Here is a 16,048-nt window from a genome sequence, read left to right as displayed (position 1 = left end):
GAGTGGTGGCTCACGCCTGTAATCCCAGCAGTTTGGGAGGCCGAGGCAGGTGGACCACCTGAGGTCAGGAGTTAGAGACCAGCCTGACCAGCATAGAGAAACCTCATCGCTACTAAAAATACAAAATTAGTCAGGTGTGGTGGCGCATGCCTGTAATCCCAGCTACTCAGGAGGCTGAGGCAGGAGAATCGCTTCAACCCAGGAGGCAGGGGTTGAGGTGAGCAGCGATCATGTTATTACACTCCAGCCTGGGGAACAAGAGGGAAACTCCATCTCAAAAACACAAAAACAAACAAACAAACAAACAAAACAAAAACAAACAAAAAAGACAAGACCTCTTCCTCACCACAGAAAGTATACACTATGTGATTCCATTTACATAAAATCCAATGAAGGCCGGGCATGGGGGCTCATGCCTGTGATCCCAGAACTTTGGGAGGCCGAGGCGGGTGGATCACAAGATCAGGATATCGAGACCATCCTGGCTAACACAGTGAAACCCAGTCTGTACTAAAAACATACAAAAAAATTAGCCAGGCATGGTGGCAGGCGCCTGTAGTCCCAGCTACTTGGGAGGCTGAGGCAGGAGAATGGCGTGAATCTGGGAGGCGGAGCTTGCAGTGAGCCGAGATCGCTCCACTGCACTCCAGCCTGGGTGTTAGAGCAAGACTCTGTTTAAAAAAAAAAAAAAAAAATCCGAGGAAAAGTAAAAATAATCTGTAGCGACAGAAAGCAGATCTCCGGTTGCTTAGGGAGAGAGAGATGCCAAAGGGCACAGGAAACTCTTAGGGGTGATGGTTTCATGAGTGCCCACACATGTCAAAGCTCATCAAATTATGTACTTCAAATATGTGCAATTTTTATTTATGTATTTATTTTTCAAAATGGAGTTTACTCTTGTTGCCCAGGCTGGAGTGCAATGGCACAATCTCGGCTCACAGCAAGCTCTGCCTCCTGGGTTCAAGCGATTCTCCTGCCTCAGCCTCCCGAGTAACTGGGATTAGAGGCATGCACCACCACTGCTGGCTAATTTTGTATTTTTAGTAGAGATGGGGGTTTCTCCATGTTGGTCAGGCTGGTCTCGAACTCCCGACCTCAGGTGATCTTCCCGCCTCTGCCTCCCAAAGTGCTGGGATTATAGGCATAAGCCACTGCGCTCGGCCATATGTGCAATTTATTACATGTTAATTATACCTCAGTGAAGCTGTAGGGGGTGGGCATGATGGGTAGCTCACGCCCGTAATCCCAGCACTTTGGGAGGCTGAGGCAGGCAGATCGCTTGAGCTCAAAAGTTTGAGACCAGCCTGGGCAACATGGTGAGACCCCATCTCTACAAAAAAAGAAAAATTAGCATGGTGGCATGTGCCTACAGTCCCAGGTACTTCTGAGGCTGAGGGGGTAAGGAACACTCGAGCCCTGGAGGTCTAGGCTGAAATAAGCCACGATGCACTCTGGCCTGGGCAACAAAGCAAGACCCTGTCTCGAAAAAAAAAAAAAATTTTTTTTTTTTTTTTAAAAGAAGGTGTAGGCCAACTTAACCCTCCAGACAGGCAAGAATGTGTTATGTGTCATAGCCTATAATTTGTTCGATAACATCAAGGTCACTTTGGTCCAAGGGCAGGATCTATGGTGAGTACATATTCTTACACAAGGAACAGTAAATAAAGTAGAAATCCTGGCTGGATGCAGTGGCTCATGCCTGTAATCCCAGCACTTTGGGAGGCCAAGGTGGGCAGATGGCTTGAGCCCAAGAGTTCAAGATGAGCCTGGGCAACATGGCAAAACTCTATGTCTACCAAAAAAAAAAAAAACCCAGGCATGGTAGTGTGCAGCTGTAGTCTCAGTTACTTGGGAGGCTGAGGTGGGAGGACTGCTTGAGCCCGGGTGAGGGAGGTTGCAGTGAGTCGCAATCGGGCCAGTGCACTTCAGCCTGAGGGACAGAACAAGACTCTGTCTCAAAAAAAAAAAAAAAAAAAAAAAAAATGTAGGCGAGGCGCTGCTCATGCTTGTAATCCCAGCACTTTGGGAGGCCAAGGTGGGTGGATCACCTGAGATCAGGAGTTCAAGGCCAGCCTGACCAACGTGGTGAAACCCCATTTCTATTAAACACAAAACATTAGCTGGGTGTGGTGGCGGGCACCTGTAATCCCAGCTACTCAGGAGGCTGTGGAAGGAATCTCTTGAACCTTGGGGACAGAGGTTGCAGTGAGCCAAGATTGCACCATTGCACTCCAACCTGGGCAACAAGAACAAAAACTCCGTCTTAAAAAATAAAAATAAAAAAACAACAACGTAGAAATGTTGGAGTTGTTCTCAGTTGTGTTAACCGGAAGTCAAGATGGCAGTCGGCATCCAAGATGGAGTCATGACTGCCTTCACAGCTCCTGATGGGGCCCAGTTATTGGGCCTCCCTTTCAGATAATGTTGCATGGCAGCATGGCAGCTTTATATCCTGGGCAAGATTGTGGAGTAAGATTACTCAGGTTCTACTTTACCAGCTATGTTGCTTTGGGCAACTTAACTTCTCTGTGCCTCAGTGTCTTCATCTCTACCTCGCTCAGTGGGCTGCTGATAGAAGTCCATGCATGAAGGACTGAGCACACTGCCTGTCACATAAGCACTCAATAGGCTGGGTGTGGTGGCTCACGCCTGTAATCTCACCACTTTGGGAGGCTGAGGCAGGAGGATCGCTTGAGCCAAGGAGTTTGAGACCAACCTGGGCAACATGGTGAGACCATGTCTCTACAAAAAAAAATATATATTATTATTATTATTATTTTTTTGAGATGGAGTCTTGCTCTGTCACCCAGGCTGGAGTGCAGTGGCGTGATCTCTGCTCACTGCAAGCTCCGCCTCCCGGGTTCATGCCATTCTCCTGCCTCAGCCTCCAGAGTAGCTGGGACTACAGGCGCCCACCACCATGCCCAGCTAATTTTTTGTATTTTTAGTAGAGACGGGGTTTCACCATGTTAGCCAAGATGGTCTCGACCTCCTGACCTCATGATTCGCCTGCCTCGGCCTCCCAAAGTGCTGGGATTACAGGCGTGAGCCACTGCGCCTGGCCTATTATTATTTTTAAAAATTAGCCAGGTGTGGTGGTACATGCCCGTATTCCCAGCTACTGGGAGTACTGGGGAGGATGAGGTGGGAGGACTGTTTGAACCCAGAATTTGAGGCTGCAGTGAGCTACAGTCACACCACTGAACTCCAGCTTGGGTGATGGAGTAAGACCGTGTCTCAAAATAAATAAATAAAAATAAAATAATAATAAATGTCAGCTATTGTGATTATGCTTTGCCTTCAGTGGAGGGCAGCCCTGAAGCCCCCAGCCCCTTTTCTGGGAGAAAGCAATGATCAGGGGCAGGGGGTTCCCAAAAGGGGAGAAGCTCTGTCTGATGTCCCATCACCCCATCACCCCTCAGGTCAAGGCCCATGTTAGAGGTCACTAAGGCAGAATGAATTCTCCATAGAGTAAGCCCAGGAAGAAGACACCTGTAACCAGTGGTATGCTGTGGCTCAAGAGAGCCAAATGCTGAATCTTCAATTATTTTGTGAGCCAGTTGTTAAACTGTTGGTAGCTTGAAACCAGCTGTGATCAGACAGTGTTTACATGATCGTAATCAGCAAACGCTACAGATCAGGACCTTCCTCCCCCATCTGCTAGCACTGCCTGTAAACACTTACCTGCTTCAAAATTAATGCCTGCTGGCCAGTCACGGCGGCTCACACCTGTAATCCCAGCACTTTGGGAGGCTAAGGCAGGCTGATCACTTGAAGCCAGGAGTTTGAGACCAGCCTGGCCAACATGGTGAAACCCCATCTCCTAAAAATATAAAAATTAGCTGGGTGTAGTGGCATGTGCCTGTAATCCCAGCTACTCGGGAGGCTAAGGCACGCTGAAACTTAAACCTGGGAGGCAGAGGATGCAGTGAGCTGAGATGGCACCATTGTACTCCAGCTTGGGTGACAGAGTGAGACTTGCTTCTCCAAAACACAAACAAAAAACTAAAATTAATGCCTGCGGCTCCCTTCCTACTGGAAAGGCAGGGAGGAGAAAGAAAGGAAGCTTCTTTCGCGTGGAGTTGTTCCAGGTTGGGGCACCGGCAATGCACTTCCAGAACCACCTGCAGAGTCCAGCACAGGGCTGGTGTTGAGTCACCCTCATATTCTCTCAAATTGACCCCAGCTCTCCAGACACTCTCTGCAAGCCTAACAGACCTCATTTCCCTCCTTGCCTCCACAGGCTCTGAGACTTCACCAATCTCTATGTTTCCACCTGGTTCAACCCAGCCCCGAGATGTCCTGGGCTGGAGCTGCTGGGGTTGGTCACAACACTGGACAATCAGACCCTGACTACGGCCACATCAGGGGCACACTCATACCCTAGTCCTCGTGTGGCCAGATGGAGAAGGAATTTCAGGTGAGGCTGCTCATGCCTGTAATCCCAGTACTTTGGGAGGCCAAGGCAGGAGGATTATTTGCACTTAGGAGTTAGAGACCAGCCTGCGCAACATAGTGAGACCTCATCTCTACAAAAAATAAAAATTAGCCAGGCGTGATGGCACATTCCTGTGGTCCCAGCTACTTGGGAGGCTGAAGTAGGATGGCTTCAGCCCAGGAGTTCGAGACCAGTCTCGGCAACATAAGGAGATCTCTCTCTCTCTCTCTCTCTCTCTCTCTCCATATATATATATATATATATATATATTTTTTTTTTTTTTTTGAAACAGTCTCACTCTGTTGCCCAGGCTGGAGTACAGCGGCACGATCTCGGCTCTCTGCAACCTCCCTCTCCAGGGTTCAAGCGATTCTCCTGCCTCAGCCTCCTGAGTAGCTGGGATTATAGGCATGTGCCACTAGGTCCAGTTAATCTTTGTAGTTTTGGTAGAGACAGGGTTTCACCATGTTGGCCAGTCTAGTCTCCAACTCCTGACCTCAGATGATCCTCCCGCCTTGGTGTCCCAAAGTGCTGGGATTACAGGCATGGGACACACTGTGCCTGGCACCATCTCTATTAAAAAAAAAAAAAAAAAAAGTTGGGTGTGGTGGTTCACACCTGTAATCCCAGCACTTTGGGATGCTGAGGCAGGCAGATCACAAGGTCAGGAGTTTGAGACCAGCCTGACCAATATGGTGAAACTCCGACTCTACTAAAAATACAAAAATTAGTCGGGCACAGTGGCGCATGCCTGTAATCCCACCTACTTAGGTGGCTGAGGCAGGAAAATCTCTTGATCTCGGGAGGCGGAGGTTGCAGTGAGATGAGATTGCGCCACTGTACTCCAGCCTGGGCGACAGAGTGAGACTCAATTTCAAAAAAAAAAAAAAAAAAAAGAGAGAGAGAAGGAATTTCTACTGCAACTCTGAGTGGGAAAAGCATGGGAGGAACACCTCCGGCTCTTCTCTGATGGGTGAGTTTGGAATAAGAAACCAAGTGTACCCAGCTCAGCCCTCTTCTCCAACCTGGCTCTAAGTACCAGAGGAGGTATCCTGGCCTGCTAAGCCGGCAGGGAACCCACAGAGCCGGGGCTTAGCCACACACAGCAACGCTCATCTCAGGGGTGGGCGCTCACGATTACAATCTGACACCTGCATTTTTCAAGTGGTTCAGACTCAAAAGGCAGGAAAAGGAGTTGTTACTTACTGAACCCCTAAAGCCTGAGCCACCTGCGAGGTCCTGCCCACTCCTGTTCCCATTATCTCCTTTTGTTTATTTTTTTTGAGACCAGGGTCTCACTCTGTCACCCGGGCTGGAGTGCAGTGGTGATCACAGCTCACTGCAACCTCCGAGTCCCAGGCTTAAGCAATCCTCCCACCTCAGCCTCTTGAATAGTTGGGAAACCAGGGAGTAGCTGGGTAGATGCACACCACCACACCTGGCTAATTTTTTCTGTAGAAATAGTGTTTCACCAAGCTGGTCTCGAATTCTTGAACTCAAAGTGATTTGCCTCCCTCAGATGTCCCAGGTTGGCCTTGAACTCCTGGGCTCAAGTGATCCACCCACCTCAGCCTCCCAAAGTGCTGGGATTACACATGTGAGCCACCATGCCCGGCCCTGACCTCACTTTAGACAGCTCTTCCCCCTGCTCATTCTGCCACACAACCTTCTTTCTGTTTCTGGAAAATGCCAAGTTCATTCTCAGCAGTGCTGGCCTTCCCTCTTTTCCCCTAGCTCTTCTGACTTTTGCTTTCTCTTCACCTCTCAGATCTCAGCACAGAGGCCCTCACTTAACCATGCAAGTGTGGTTCCATCACATGACCTTGGTGTATTGGCTCAGAGTCTCCCCCAAAATTATAACATGGTGGCCAGGCACAGTGGCTCACACCTGTAATGCCAGCACTTTGGGAGGCCAAGGCAGGCAGATCATGAGGTCAGGAGTTTGAGATCAGCCTGACCAACATGGTGAAACCCCATCTCTACTAAAAATACAAAAAATTATCTAGGCATGGTGGCAGGTGCCTATAATCCCAGCTACTCAGGAGGCTGAGGCAGGAGAATCACTTGAACCCAGGAGGTGGAGGGTGCAGTGAGCCGAGATCGCACCATTGCACTCCAGCCTGGGTTGACAGAGTGAGACTCTGTCCCTCCCCCAAAAAATTAAAACATGGATTGGTTTACCTGTTTGTTGTCCTGTCTTCTCCTCTATGAGATCTATGAGGGCAGGGTCTTGTCAGTTTTGTTCATTGTTGTGGCCCAGTTTCCCAGAACCTAAAATAGTGCCTGCAAAATAGTAGAAGCTCAAGAAACATTGGTTGAATGAATAAAGTGAATACTTCTTGGGAAAAAAAAATGATTTTTTTCTTTAATAGCAAAATAATATGTCTTGGAAAATACAGCATACAAAATACAGAAAATAGAACTGAGAGCTTTTATGAGCATATCAATCATTGAATAGCGAGTCTGCATTGCCTATCTCTCCGGGTCTCTTGCGTGCGTGTAGGTATACAAATGGGATATAGGCTTGTGGGTGTGCATGCATAGACAGTCCTTCTTGGGTACTCATAAGGGGGCTCAGCCCCTTGGGTGCCCCTAAGTCTTAACCTCACCCCTTCTTCATCCGTCCTGTTCCTGAGGACGACCATGAAGGTGACTCTTCATCGAGAGCCTCTGGAGGCTGGGAGCTTTTAGAGTAAGGCTTTGCAATGTAACCATGAGGTAGCTATGATCATCCTTATTTCCAGATGTGGGAACTAGGCTTCCCAGAGGCTGATGATATGACCAAGGCCACACAGCTGGCAAATAGTGATTCCAATGGTCTGGAGGTCCCTAGGCCTCTGTTCTCTCAACCTGGGGCTTTCAATTTCCTCAAGTCTGATTATCTACCCTCTTCAGGGTGCTGCTCAGAGGGTCTGGGGCTCAACGATGAAAGCTAGGATGGCTCCCAGGGACAGGTGGAGTAGTTACATCCACCAGTCCATAGACTCTTTGGGGCAGGCCCTGACGATGACCATACAGTGGGGCAGCCCCTTACACAGGATCTTCTCTGCCTCCTGACCCTCCCAGCCCAGCCCCTGCAGCTCAAGGACTCTGAGCTTGGGCATAGTGAGGCAGGAGGAGAGGATTTCAGTGGGGGAGGGCATTTCCGGTGTGATGAGGGGACCCTGCAGGCACAGACTCTCCAGGGCTGGCATTCCCTCCAGGACAGCCAGGCCAGGGGCAGAGAGGCCCCTCACGGTCAGCCGGATCTTGCGCACATCTCGGAGGTGGCGGCTGATAGCCAGCAGGGTGCTGTCAGCAGACAGGGTGCAGCCCAGCACCTCGAGCCTCTGCAGATAGCTGAGCTCCTGCAGGCCAGCATCCAGCCCTGTCTCGGTCACACGGTAGGTGCCACCCAGCACCAGCGAGCGCAAGGCCCGGAAGCGCGTCAGGCCCTGCAGGTGCTCGTCGCGGAAGGCGGGGACGCGGTCCAGCACGATGCATTCGAGCAGGGGCAGCACGGTGGGGTCCTGCTGCTTGTGGAGCCAAGCCATAGAGATCTCGCAGCTGTGCAGCTCCAGGGTCCTCAGGGTGCTGGGCAGGCTGGTGATGGGCACCATGCTCAGGTCGGCCACGTGCAGGCAGAGGCGCTTCAGGTTGGGGCATTTCTGGCCCAGGGCTCTCAACAGAGCAGGGGACAACTGGGGGGCCTGGGAGCCAGAGAACAGGTAGCCACCCATCCTCAGGGAATGGAGCCGGGATGCCATGTACCTTCGAAGGAGGTGCCACATGACTTTAGGTCGCATCTGTAAGAGCCAGGGATTGGGGTGACACAGTGAGAGGTATGGAGTTTCCAAGGCCCCTGCTGGGCTGGAGACACACATCCCCAGGGTGGGGGATTCTGGTGCCCTGCTTCTGCCCTTCCCTAGCCAGTCTCCTCCCCAGGTTCAACCTCTCCAGGTTCAACAAGACGGTTTGAGTGCACCATCTTGCCTGCTAGGGCTTTGAACAGATCTTTTTATTTTTTTGAGACAGGGTCTTGCTCTGTCACCCAGGCTAGAGTGCAGTGGTGAGATAATGGCTCACTGCAGCCTGGACCTCCTAGGCTCAAGTGATTCTCCCACTTCAGCTTCCCAAGTGGCTGGGACTTCTGACACATGCCCAGCTAATTTTTGTGATTTTTAGTAGAGATGAGGTTTTGCTACGTTGCCTGGGCTGGTCTCCAACTCCTGGATTCAAGCAATCATCCCATCTCAGCCCCTCAAAGTGCTGGGTCTACAGTCATGAGCCACTGCACTTGGCCACTTAGAATAAATCTGGTGGGGGCCGGGCGCGCTGGCTCACGCCTGTAATCCAAGCACTTTGGGAGGCCGAGGTGGGTAGATCATTTGAGGTCAGGAGTTTAAGATCAGCCTGGCCAACATGGTGAAACCATGTCTCTACTAAAAATACAAAAATTAGCTGGACGTGGTGGTGAGTGCCTGTAATCCCAGCTATTCAGGAGGCTGAGGCAAGAGAATCGCTTGAACCCAGGAGACAGAGGTTGCAGTGAGCTGAGATCGCGCCACTGCAATCCAGACTGAGTGAGAGGGTGAGGCTCCGTCTCAAAAAAAAGAAAAAAAAAGGGATAAATCTGCTGGCCGGAAAAAGATACTAACAGAATCTATCTTTAGCAATAGATTCTTACCATTTTTCTGGACTAAGAAAGAGAGCAAAACAACTCATTGACGTTTTACCTGTTTCTTAACGATCACCTCCAGTAGAAATAAGCAACACAGAATAAAATTTTAAAAGGCGAAAACTACCCGGAGTAAATTAGGTCTGTGTTAAAAAAAACAACAAATGAAAAGGCTGGGCACGGTGGCTCACACCTGTAATCCCAGCACTTTGGGAGGTCAAGGCTGGTGGATTGCCTAAGCTCAGGAGTTCAAGACCAGCCTGGGCAACATGGCGAAACTCTGTCTCTACTAAAATTTTTTAAAAGCCAGGCATGGTGGCTCATGCCTATAATCTCAGCAATTTGGAAGGCTGAGGCGGGTGGATCACTTGAGGTCAGGAGTTTGAGACCAGCCTGGCCAAAATGGTGAAACCCCATTTCTACTAAAAATACAAAAATTAGCTGGGCATGGTGGTGGGCGTCTGTATTCCCAGCCACTTGGGAGGCTGAGGCAGGAGAATTGATTGAACCCAGGAGGCAGAGGTTGTAGTGAGCCGATATTGCACCAGTGCACTCTAGCCTAGGTGACAAGAGTGAAACTCTGCCTCAAAACATAAACAAAAAAATAAAAATAAAAATAATAGTTGGGCAAGGTGGCAGGGACCTGTAGTCCCAGTTACTTAGGAGGCGAAGGCATGAGAACCAGCTCTGGGAGGTGGAGGCTGCAGTGAACTGAGATCACGCCACTGCACTCCTGCCTGGGTGACAGGGTGAGACGCTGTCTCAAAAAAAAAAAAAAAAAAGGCCGGGCGCGGTGGCTCAAGCCTGTAATCCCAGCACTTTGGGAGGCTGAGACAGGCAGATCACGAGGTCAGGAGATTGAGACCATCCTGGCTAACACAGTGAAACCCCATCTCTACTAAAAAATACAAAAAACTAGCCGGGCGAGGTGGCGGGCGCCTGTAGTCCCAGCTACTCGGGAGGCTGAGGCAGGAGAATGGCGTAAACCCGGGAGGCGGAGCTTGCAGTGAGCTGAGATCCGGCCACTGCACTCCAGCCTGGGTGACAGAGCGAGACTCCATCTCAAAAAAAAAAAAAAAAAAAAAAAAAAAAAAAAATCATGGCCAGGAGCGGTGGCTCAAGCCTGTAATCCCAGAACTTTGTGAGGCTGAGGCAGGCGGATCACCCAAGGTCAGGAGTTCAAGACCAGCCTCACCAACATGGAAAAACTCTGTCTCTACTAAAAATACAAAATTAGCCGGGCATGGTGACACGCGCCTGTAATCTCAGGCACTTGGGAGGCTGAGGCAGGAGAATCTCTTGAACCTGGGAGGCAGAGGTTGCGATGAGCCCAGATTTTGCCATTGTATCAGCCTGGGCAACAAAAGCGAAACTCCGGCTCAAAAAAAAAAAAAAAAAAAAAACACAGCCTGGTAGAGTGGAAGCTGCAATAATCAACCCTGGGAAGTTAGACTTAGTAGAAAATAAAAAGCATACATAATTGATAGCACTGGGCATTTCATTATAAACACATTTTATCTTAAAAAGAAAAAATTAGCATGCTTACATCTCTGCCTTTTATTGCTGGATTTCTCTACTTGACATCATAGGGCCTAATGGAAAAAGGAAAATTGTCTAATAACATATTCTTCATGTGTGCTTACAAAGGTGTTTCTTTTCTTCTCTTTTTTTTTGAGCCGGAGTTTTGCTCTTGTTGCCCAAGCTGGGGTGCAGTGGCGCAATCTCGGTCACCACAACCTCCGCCTTCTGGGTTCAAGCGATTCTCCGGACTCAGCCTCCTGAGTAGCTGGGATTACAGGCATGTGCCACCATGCTAATTTTGTATATATATATATATTTTTTTTTTTGAGACGGAGTCTCTCTCTGTTGCCCAGGCTGGAGTGCAGTGGTGTGATCTCAGCTCACTGCAACCTCCGCCTCCCAGGTTCAAGCAATTCTCCTGCCTCAACCTCCCGAGTAGCTGGTACTACAGGCGTGTGCCACCACACCCGGCTACGCTTTCTTTTGTATTTTTAGTAGAGATGGGGTTTCACCATGTTAGCCAGGATGGTCTTGATCTCCTGACCTCGTGATCCAACCACCATGGCCTCCCAAAGTGCTGAGATTACAGGCATGGCCACCACGCCTGGCCTTAATTTTGTATTTTTAGTAGCAATGGGATTTCTCCATGTAGGTCAGGATGGTCTCAAACACCCGATCTCAAGTGATCTGCTCGCCTCAGCCTCCCAAAGTGCTGGGATTACAGGCGTGAGCCACCATGCCCAGCCAAAAAACTCTTCCATTCACTGAAAGAAAATAGCTTATTATCAATCCTTAAGAAAGCATGCTTGCATTTGCCTTTTATACATGCATATGTAAACCCGTGTAATACAAACTGTATTAGTCTATTTTCATGCTGCTGATAAAAACATACCTGAAACTGGGAAGAAAAAGAGGTTTAATTAGACTTACAGTTCCACATGGCTGGACAGGCCTCAAAATCACGGCAGGAGGCGAAAGGCACTTCTTACGTGGCGGTGGCAAGAGAAAATGAGAAAGAAGGCCAGGTGCAGTGGCTCATGCCTGTAATCCCAGCACTTTGGAAGGCCGATGCGGGCAGATCACGAGGTCAGGAGATTGGGACCATCCTGGCCAACATGACGAAACCCCGTCTCTACTAAAATACAAAAAAATATTAGCCGAGCGTGGTGGCACGCACCTGTAGTCCCAGCTACTTGAGAGGCTGAGGCAGGATAATTGCTTGAACACGGGAGGCAGAGGTTCCAGTGAGCCGAGATTGCACAACCGCACTCCAGCCTGGTGACAGAGCAAGACTCTGTCTCAAAGAAAAATAAATAATTCTAAAAATACAAAAAACTAGCTTGGTGTGGTGGCACACGCCTGTAGTCCCAGCTACTCAGGAAGCTGAGGCAGGGGAATTGCTTGAACCCAGGAGGCAGAGGCTGCAGTGAGCCAAAATCGTGCCACTGCACTCCAGCCTGGCAACAGAGCAAGACTCCATCTCAAAAAAAAATAAAAAATAAAAAAAATAAGAAAATTAGAAAGAAGCAAAAGTGAAAACCCCTGATAAACCCATAAGATCTCGTGAGACTTATTCACTATCACAAGAATAGCACGTGAAAGACCCGCCCCCATGATTCAATTATCTCCCCCTGGGTCCCTCTCACAACATATGGGAATTCTGGGAAATACAATTCAAGTTGAGATTTGGGTGGGGACAAGCCAAACCATATCATTCCACCCATGGCCCCTCCAAGTCTCATGTCCTCACATTTCACAACCAATCACGCTTTCCCAACAGTCTTCCAAAGTCTTAACTCATTTCAACATTAACCCAAAAGTCCACAATCCAAAGTCTCATCTGAGACAAGGCAAGCCCCTTCCACCTATGAGCCTGTAAAATCAAAAGCTAGCTAATTACTTCCTAGATACAATGGGGGTACAGGTATTGGGTAAATGCAGCCATTACAAATGGGAGAAACTGGCCAAAACAAAGGGGTTACAGGGCCCATGCAAGTCTGAAATCCAGTGGGAAAGTCAAATTTTAAAGCTCCAAAATGATTTCCTTTGATTCCAGGTCTCACATCCAGGTCACACTGATGCAAGAGGTAAGTTCCCATGGTCTTGGGCAGCTCCGCCCCTTGTGGCTTTACAGGGTACAGCCTCCCTCCCAGCTGCTTTCACAGGCTGGCGTTGAGTGTCTGAAGCTTTTCCAGGTGCATGGTGCAAGCTGTGGGTGGATCTACCATTCTGGAATCTGGAGGACAGTGGCCCTCTTCTCACAGATCCACTAGGCAGTGCCCCAGTAGGGACTCTGTGTGGGGGCTCTGACCCCACATTTCCCTTCCACACTGCCCTAGCAGAGGTTCTCCATGAGGGCCCCACCCCTGTATCAAACTTTTGCCTGGACATCCAGGTGTTTTCATACATCTTCTGAAATCTAGGCGGAGGTTCCCAAACTTCAGTTCTTTTTTTTTTTTGAGATGGAGTTTTGCTCTTGTCACCCAGGCTGGAATGTAATGGCATAATCTCGAGTCACTGCAACCTGTGCCTCCTGGATTCAAGTGATTCTCCTGCCTCAGCCTCCCAAGTAGCTGGGATTACAAGCATGTGCCACCACACATTTGTTGTATATTTAGTGGAGATGGAGTTTCACCATGTTGGCCAGGCTGGTCTCAAACTCCTGACCTCCAGTGATCCGCCTGCCTTGGCATCCCAAAGTGCTGGGATTATAGGCGTGAGCCACTGTGCAGGGCCCTGAACCTCAGTTCTTGGCTTCTGTGCACCAGCAGGCTCAAGATCACGTCGAAGTTGCCAAGACTTGGGGCTTCCACCCTCTGAAGCCACAGCCTGAGTTATACATTGGCCCCTTTCAGCCACAGCTGGAGTGGCTAGGACACAGGGCACCAAGTCCCAAGGAGCATGCAGCACGGGGACCCTGGGCCCGGCCCAGGAAACCACTTTTCCCTCCTGGGCTTCCAGGCCTGAGATGGGAGGGGATGCCATGAAGGTCTCTGACATGGCCTGGAGACATTTTCCCTATAGTCCATTAGACTCCTTGCTACTTATGTAAATTCCTACAGCTGGCTTGAATTTCTCCCTAGAAAATGGGGTTTTCTTTTCTGTCACATAGTCAGGCTACAAATTTCCGAACTGTTCAGCTCTGCTTCCCTTACAAAACTGAATACTTTTAATAGTACCCAAGTCACCTCTTGAATGCTTTGCTGCTTAGAAATTGAGAAGTTGAGATTTGGTTGGGGACACAGCCAAACCATATCATGAACCAAGAGAGAAAGAAACATGTTCTAATGAATCTTCTCAGGAGGCTGAGGCAGGAAGATCGCTTGAGCCCCGGAGGTTGAGGTTGCAGTGTGCTATCATTTAGCCACTGCACCCCAGCCTGGGTGAAAGACTGAGATCCATCTCAAAAAAATAAATTACAGAAAGATAAACTGCAGAGCATAAATGCACACAAAACCAATGGATGAATCAACTTTTCCTCGCAAAACCAACAACTGAGAATACTCTAAGTTTCATAATATCGGGCCAGGCGCTGTGGCTCACACCTGTAACCCTAGCACTCTGGGAGACTTGAGGTTGGGGGACAACTTGAGTCCAGGAGTTCGAGACTATCCTGAGCAACATAGCAAGACTGTCCTTAAAAGAAGAACCTCAAAAGCAATACTGTATTAAACGGAGTTACAGATGGATATATACAGTAAAACAGTCTAAAAGTAGAATACTATCTAAATAGTAGAACAGCATTACCTGAAGTTTAGAAATACATTACTAATACTATAATTGTTTATGGACACACACATACGAAGTAACGTAAAAGGAAGGGTGCAAATCCACTTTATAATAGCAGTTACCTATGAAAATAGTTTCAAAAAGGGTAACAAATATATCTATAAATGTTTTGGGTGGGCCAGTTGCAGGGGCTCATGCCTGTAATCTGAGCACTTTGGGAGGCTAAGTTGGGAGGATCACTTGAGCCCAGGAGTTCGAGACCAGCCTGGCCAACATAGTGAGACTCTGTCTCCACAAAAAATAAAAGATTAGCGGATGTAGTGGCGAGCGCCTGTGGTCCCAGCTACTCAAGAGGCTGACGTGAGAGGATCGCTTGAGCTTGGGAGGTCGAGGCTACAATCGCACCACTGCACTCCAGCCTGAGCAGCAGAGCGTGACCCCCGTCTCAAAAACAAAACAAAAAGTTGATAACATAGTCATATATTAGCATTTATCGAATGATAAATATGTGTCAGACTGTTCTAAGCCCTTTCCCTGCATGATCTCAGTGAAGTCCCACAATAGCCCCGTGAGGCAGGTACTGTCCTTTATCCCCATTGCAGGGATGGGGAAATTGAGGCCCTGAGGTGGAAGAGGAGCAGGTAGGCGATGATGCCGAGATAGGCCCAGGACCACCTGGCTCTAAATCCCCAGCCCGGGTACCGACATACTGTCCCAGGGTGGGAAAGGTGGTCTTTGGGGTCCGGGCACCGCGACCGCGGCCCAGGCCCGCCTGGCCAGCCGTGCGTACCGTGTAGAGCGTCAGGTCGACATGTCGCCACAGCCACCGGTCGTCCACCAGCCTCTTCCAGCGGTGACAGACCCTGGGGGAGGGGACGCGCGGTTAGAACAACCCCAGTCCCAGGCCACATCGCATCTCCAGGTGCCAGGTGCGCCCTCCGCCCGGCCCTTCCCCCCAGGAGGCGGGGCCGCACCTGGAGATGCGGATCCGGTCCCGTACCGGGAGGTAAGAGAAGATCTCGAGCAGGACTGAGTCCGGCAGTTCGACCAAAGTCGCCATGATCCCGCCGACACGCACTTCCGCTTCCGGTTAAGGAGACCTGAGGGGGTCCCCCCCGGGGGCGCCGAGGCTGCCGCGACTTTCCCGTAGCCGGTAGAGAAATCTGACTTTCCTCTCTCTGGCCAGTGATTGGGTCCCAGGGCCGGACCAGCCGCGGATGGGGACCAGAAACCAGACTGGAAAGCGTGACTGGGGCAGTGAGAGTCTTGCGGGACGTGGCTGAGGCGTGATTTGGCCGCTACTGGGAACTAAGACCAAGTCCGCAAGGCGGGGCTGGAGTGAGGCGAAGCTCGGGGGCGGAGCTAGAGACGAGGACCAAGTCCGGAAGGCGTGGCTGAGGTGGGGTAAGGATCGGAGGCGGGGCTAGAGACCAGGACCAATCCCGGAAGGCGAGGCTGGAGCGGGGGCACCGCCCGGGGGCGGGGCTAGAGACGAGTACCAAGTCCGGAAGGCGTGGCTGGGGTGGGGCGAGGATCGGAGGCGGCGCTAGAGACGAGGACCAAGCCTGGAAGGCGTGGCTGGAGTTGGGCAAGGCTCAGGGGCGGAGCCAGAGATCGGACCCAAGTCCAGAAGGCGGGGCTGGGGCGAGGCTCGGGGGCGGGGCTAGAGACGAGGACCAAGTCCAAAAGGCGTGGCTGGGGTG

General features: G+C 50.2%; 1 protein-coding gene across 5 annotated transcripts; it reads right to left on the bottom strand.

The window, feature by feature from the left end:
- Positions 1–6,774: 6,774 nt before the first annotated feature.
- Positions 6,775–15,718, bottom strand: FBXL12 (F-box and leucine rich repeat protein 12). Of its 5 annotated transcripts, none has more exons than XM_030936810.1 (4): positions 15,320–15,718; positions 15,136–15,208; positions 10,642–10,687; positions 6,775–8,223 (listed from the first exon to the last, which is right to left on the bottom strand). In XM_030936810.1, the coding sequence occupies exon 4, from the start codon at positions 8,221–8,223 to the stop codon at positions 7,402–7,404; it is 822 nt and encodes a 273-aa protein (XP_030792670.1). In that variant the 5' UTR covers positions 10,642–10,687; positions 15,136–15,208; positions 15,320–15,718; the 3' UTR covers positions 6,775–7,401. The 5 variants fall into 5 exon arrangements, with proteins under 5 accessions (XP_030792670.1, XP_030792671.1, XP_010372098.1 ...); XM_030936811.1 differs by having other exon boundaries at positions 15,346–15,718; XM_010373796.2 differs by lacking the exon at positions 10,642–10,687 and having other exon boundaries at positions 15,320–15,717.
- Between the last annotated feature and the right edge of the window lie 330 nt (positions 15,719–16,048).

This window comes from Rhinopithecus roxellana, chromosome 8 (genome assembly GCF_007565055.1).
Source record: "Rhinopithecus roxellana isolate Shanxi Qingling chromosome 8, ASM756505v1, whole genome shotgun sequence".
Classification (NCBI taxonomy): Eukaryota; Metazoa; Chordata; class Mammalia; order Primates; family Cercopithecidae; genus Rhinopithecus; species Rhinopithecus roxellana.
Note: the sequence above shows the minus strand (reverse complement) of the source record. Positions and strands in the feature narration are given on the sequence as shown.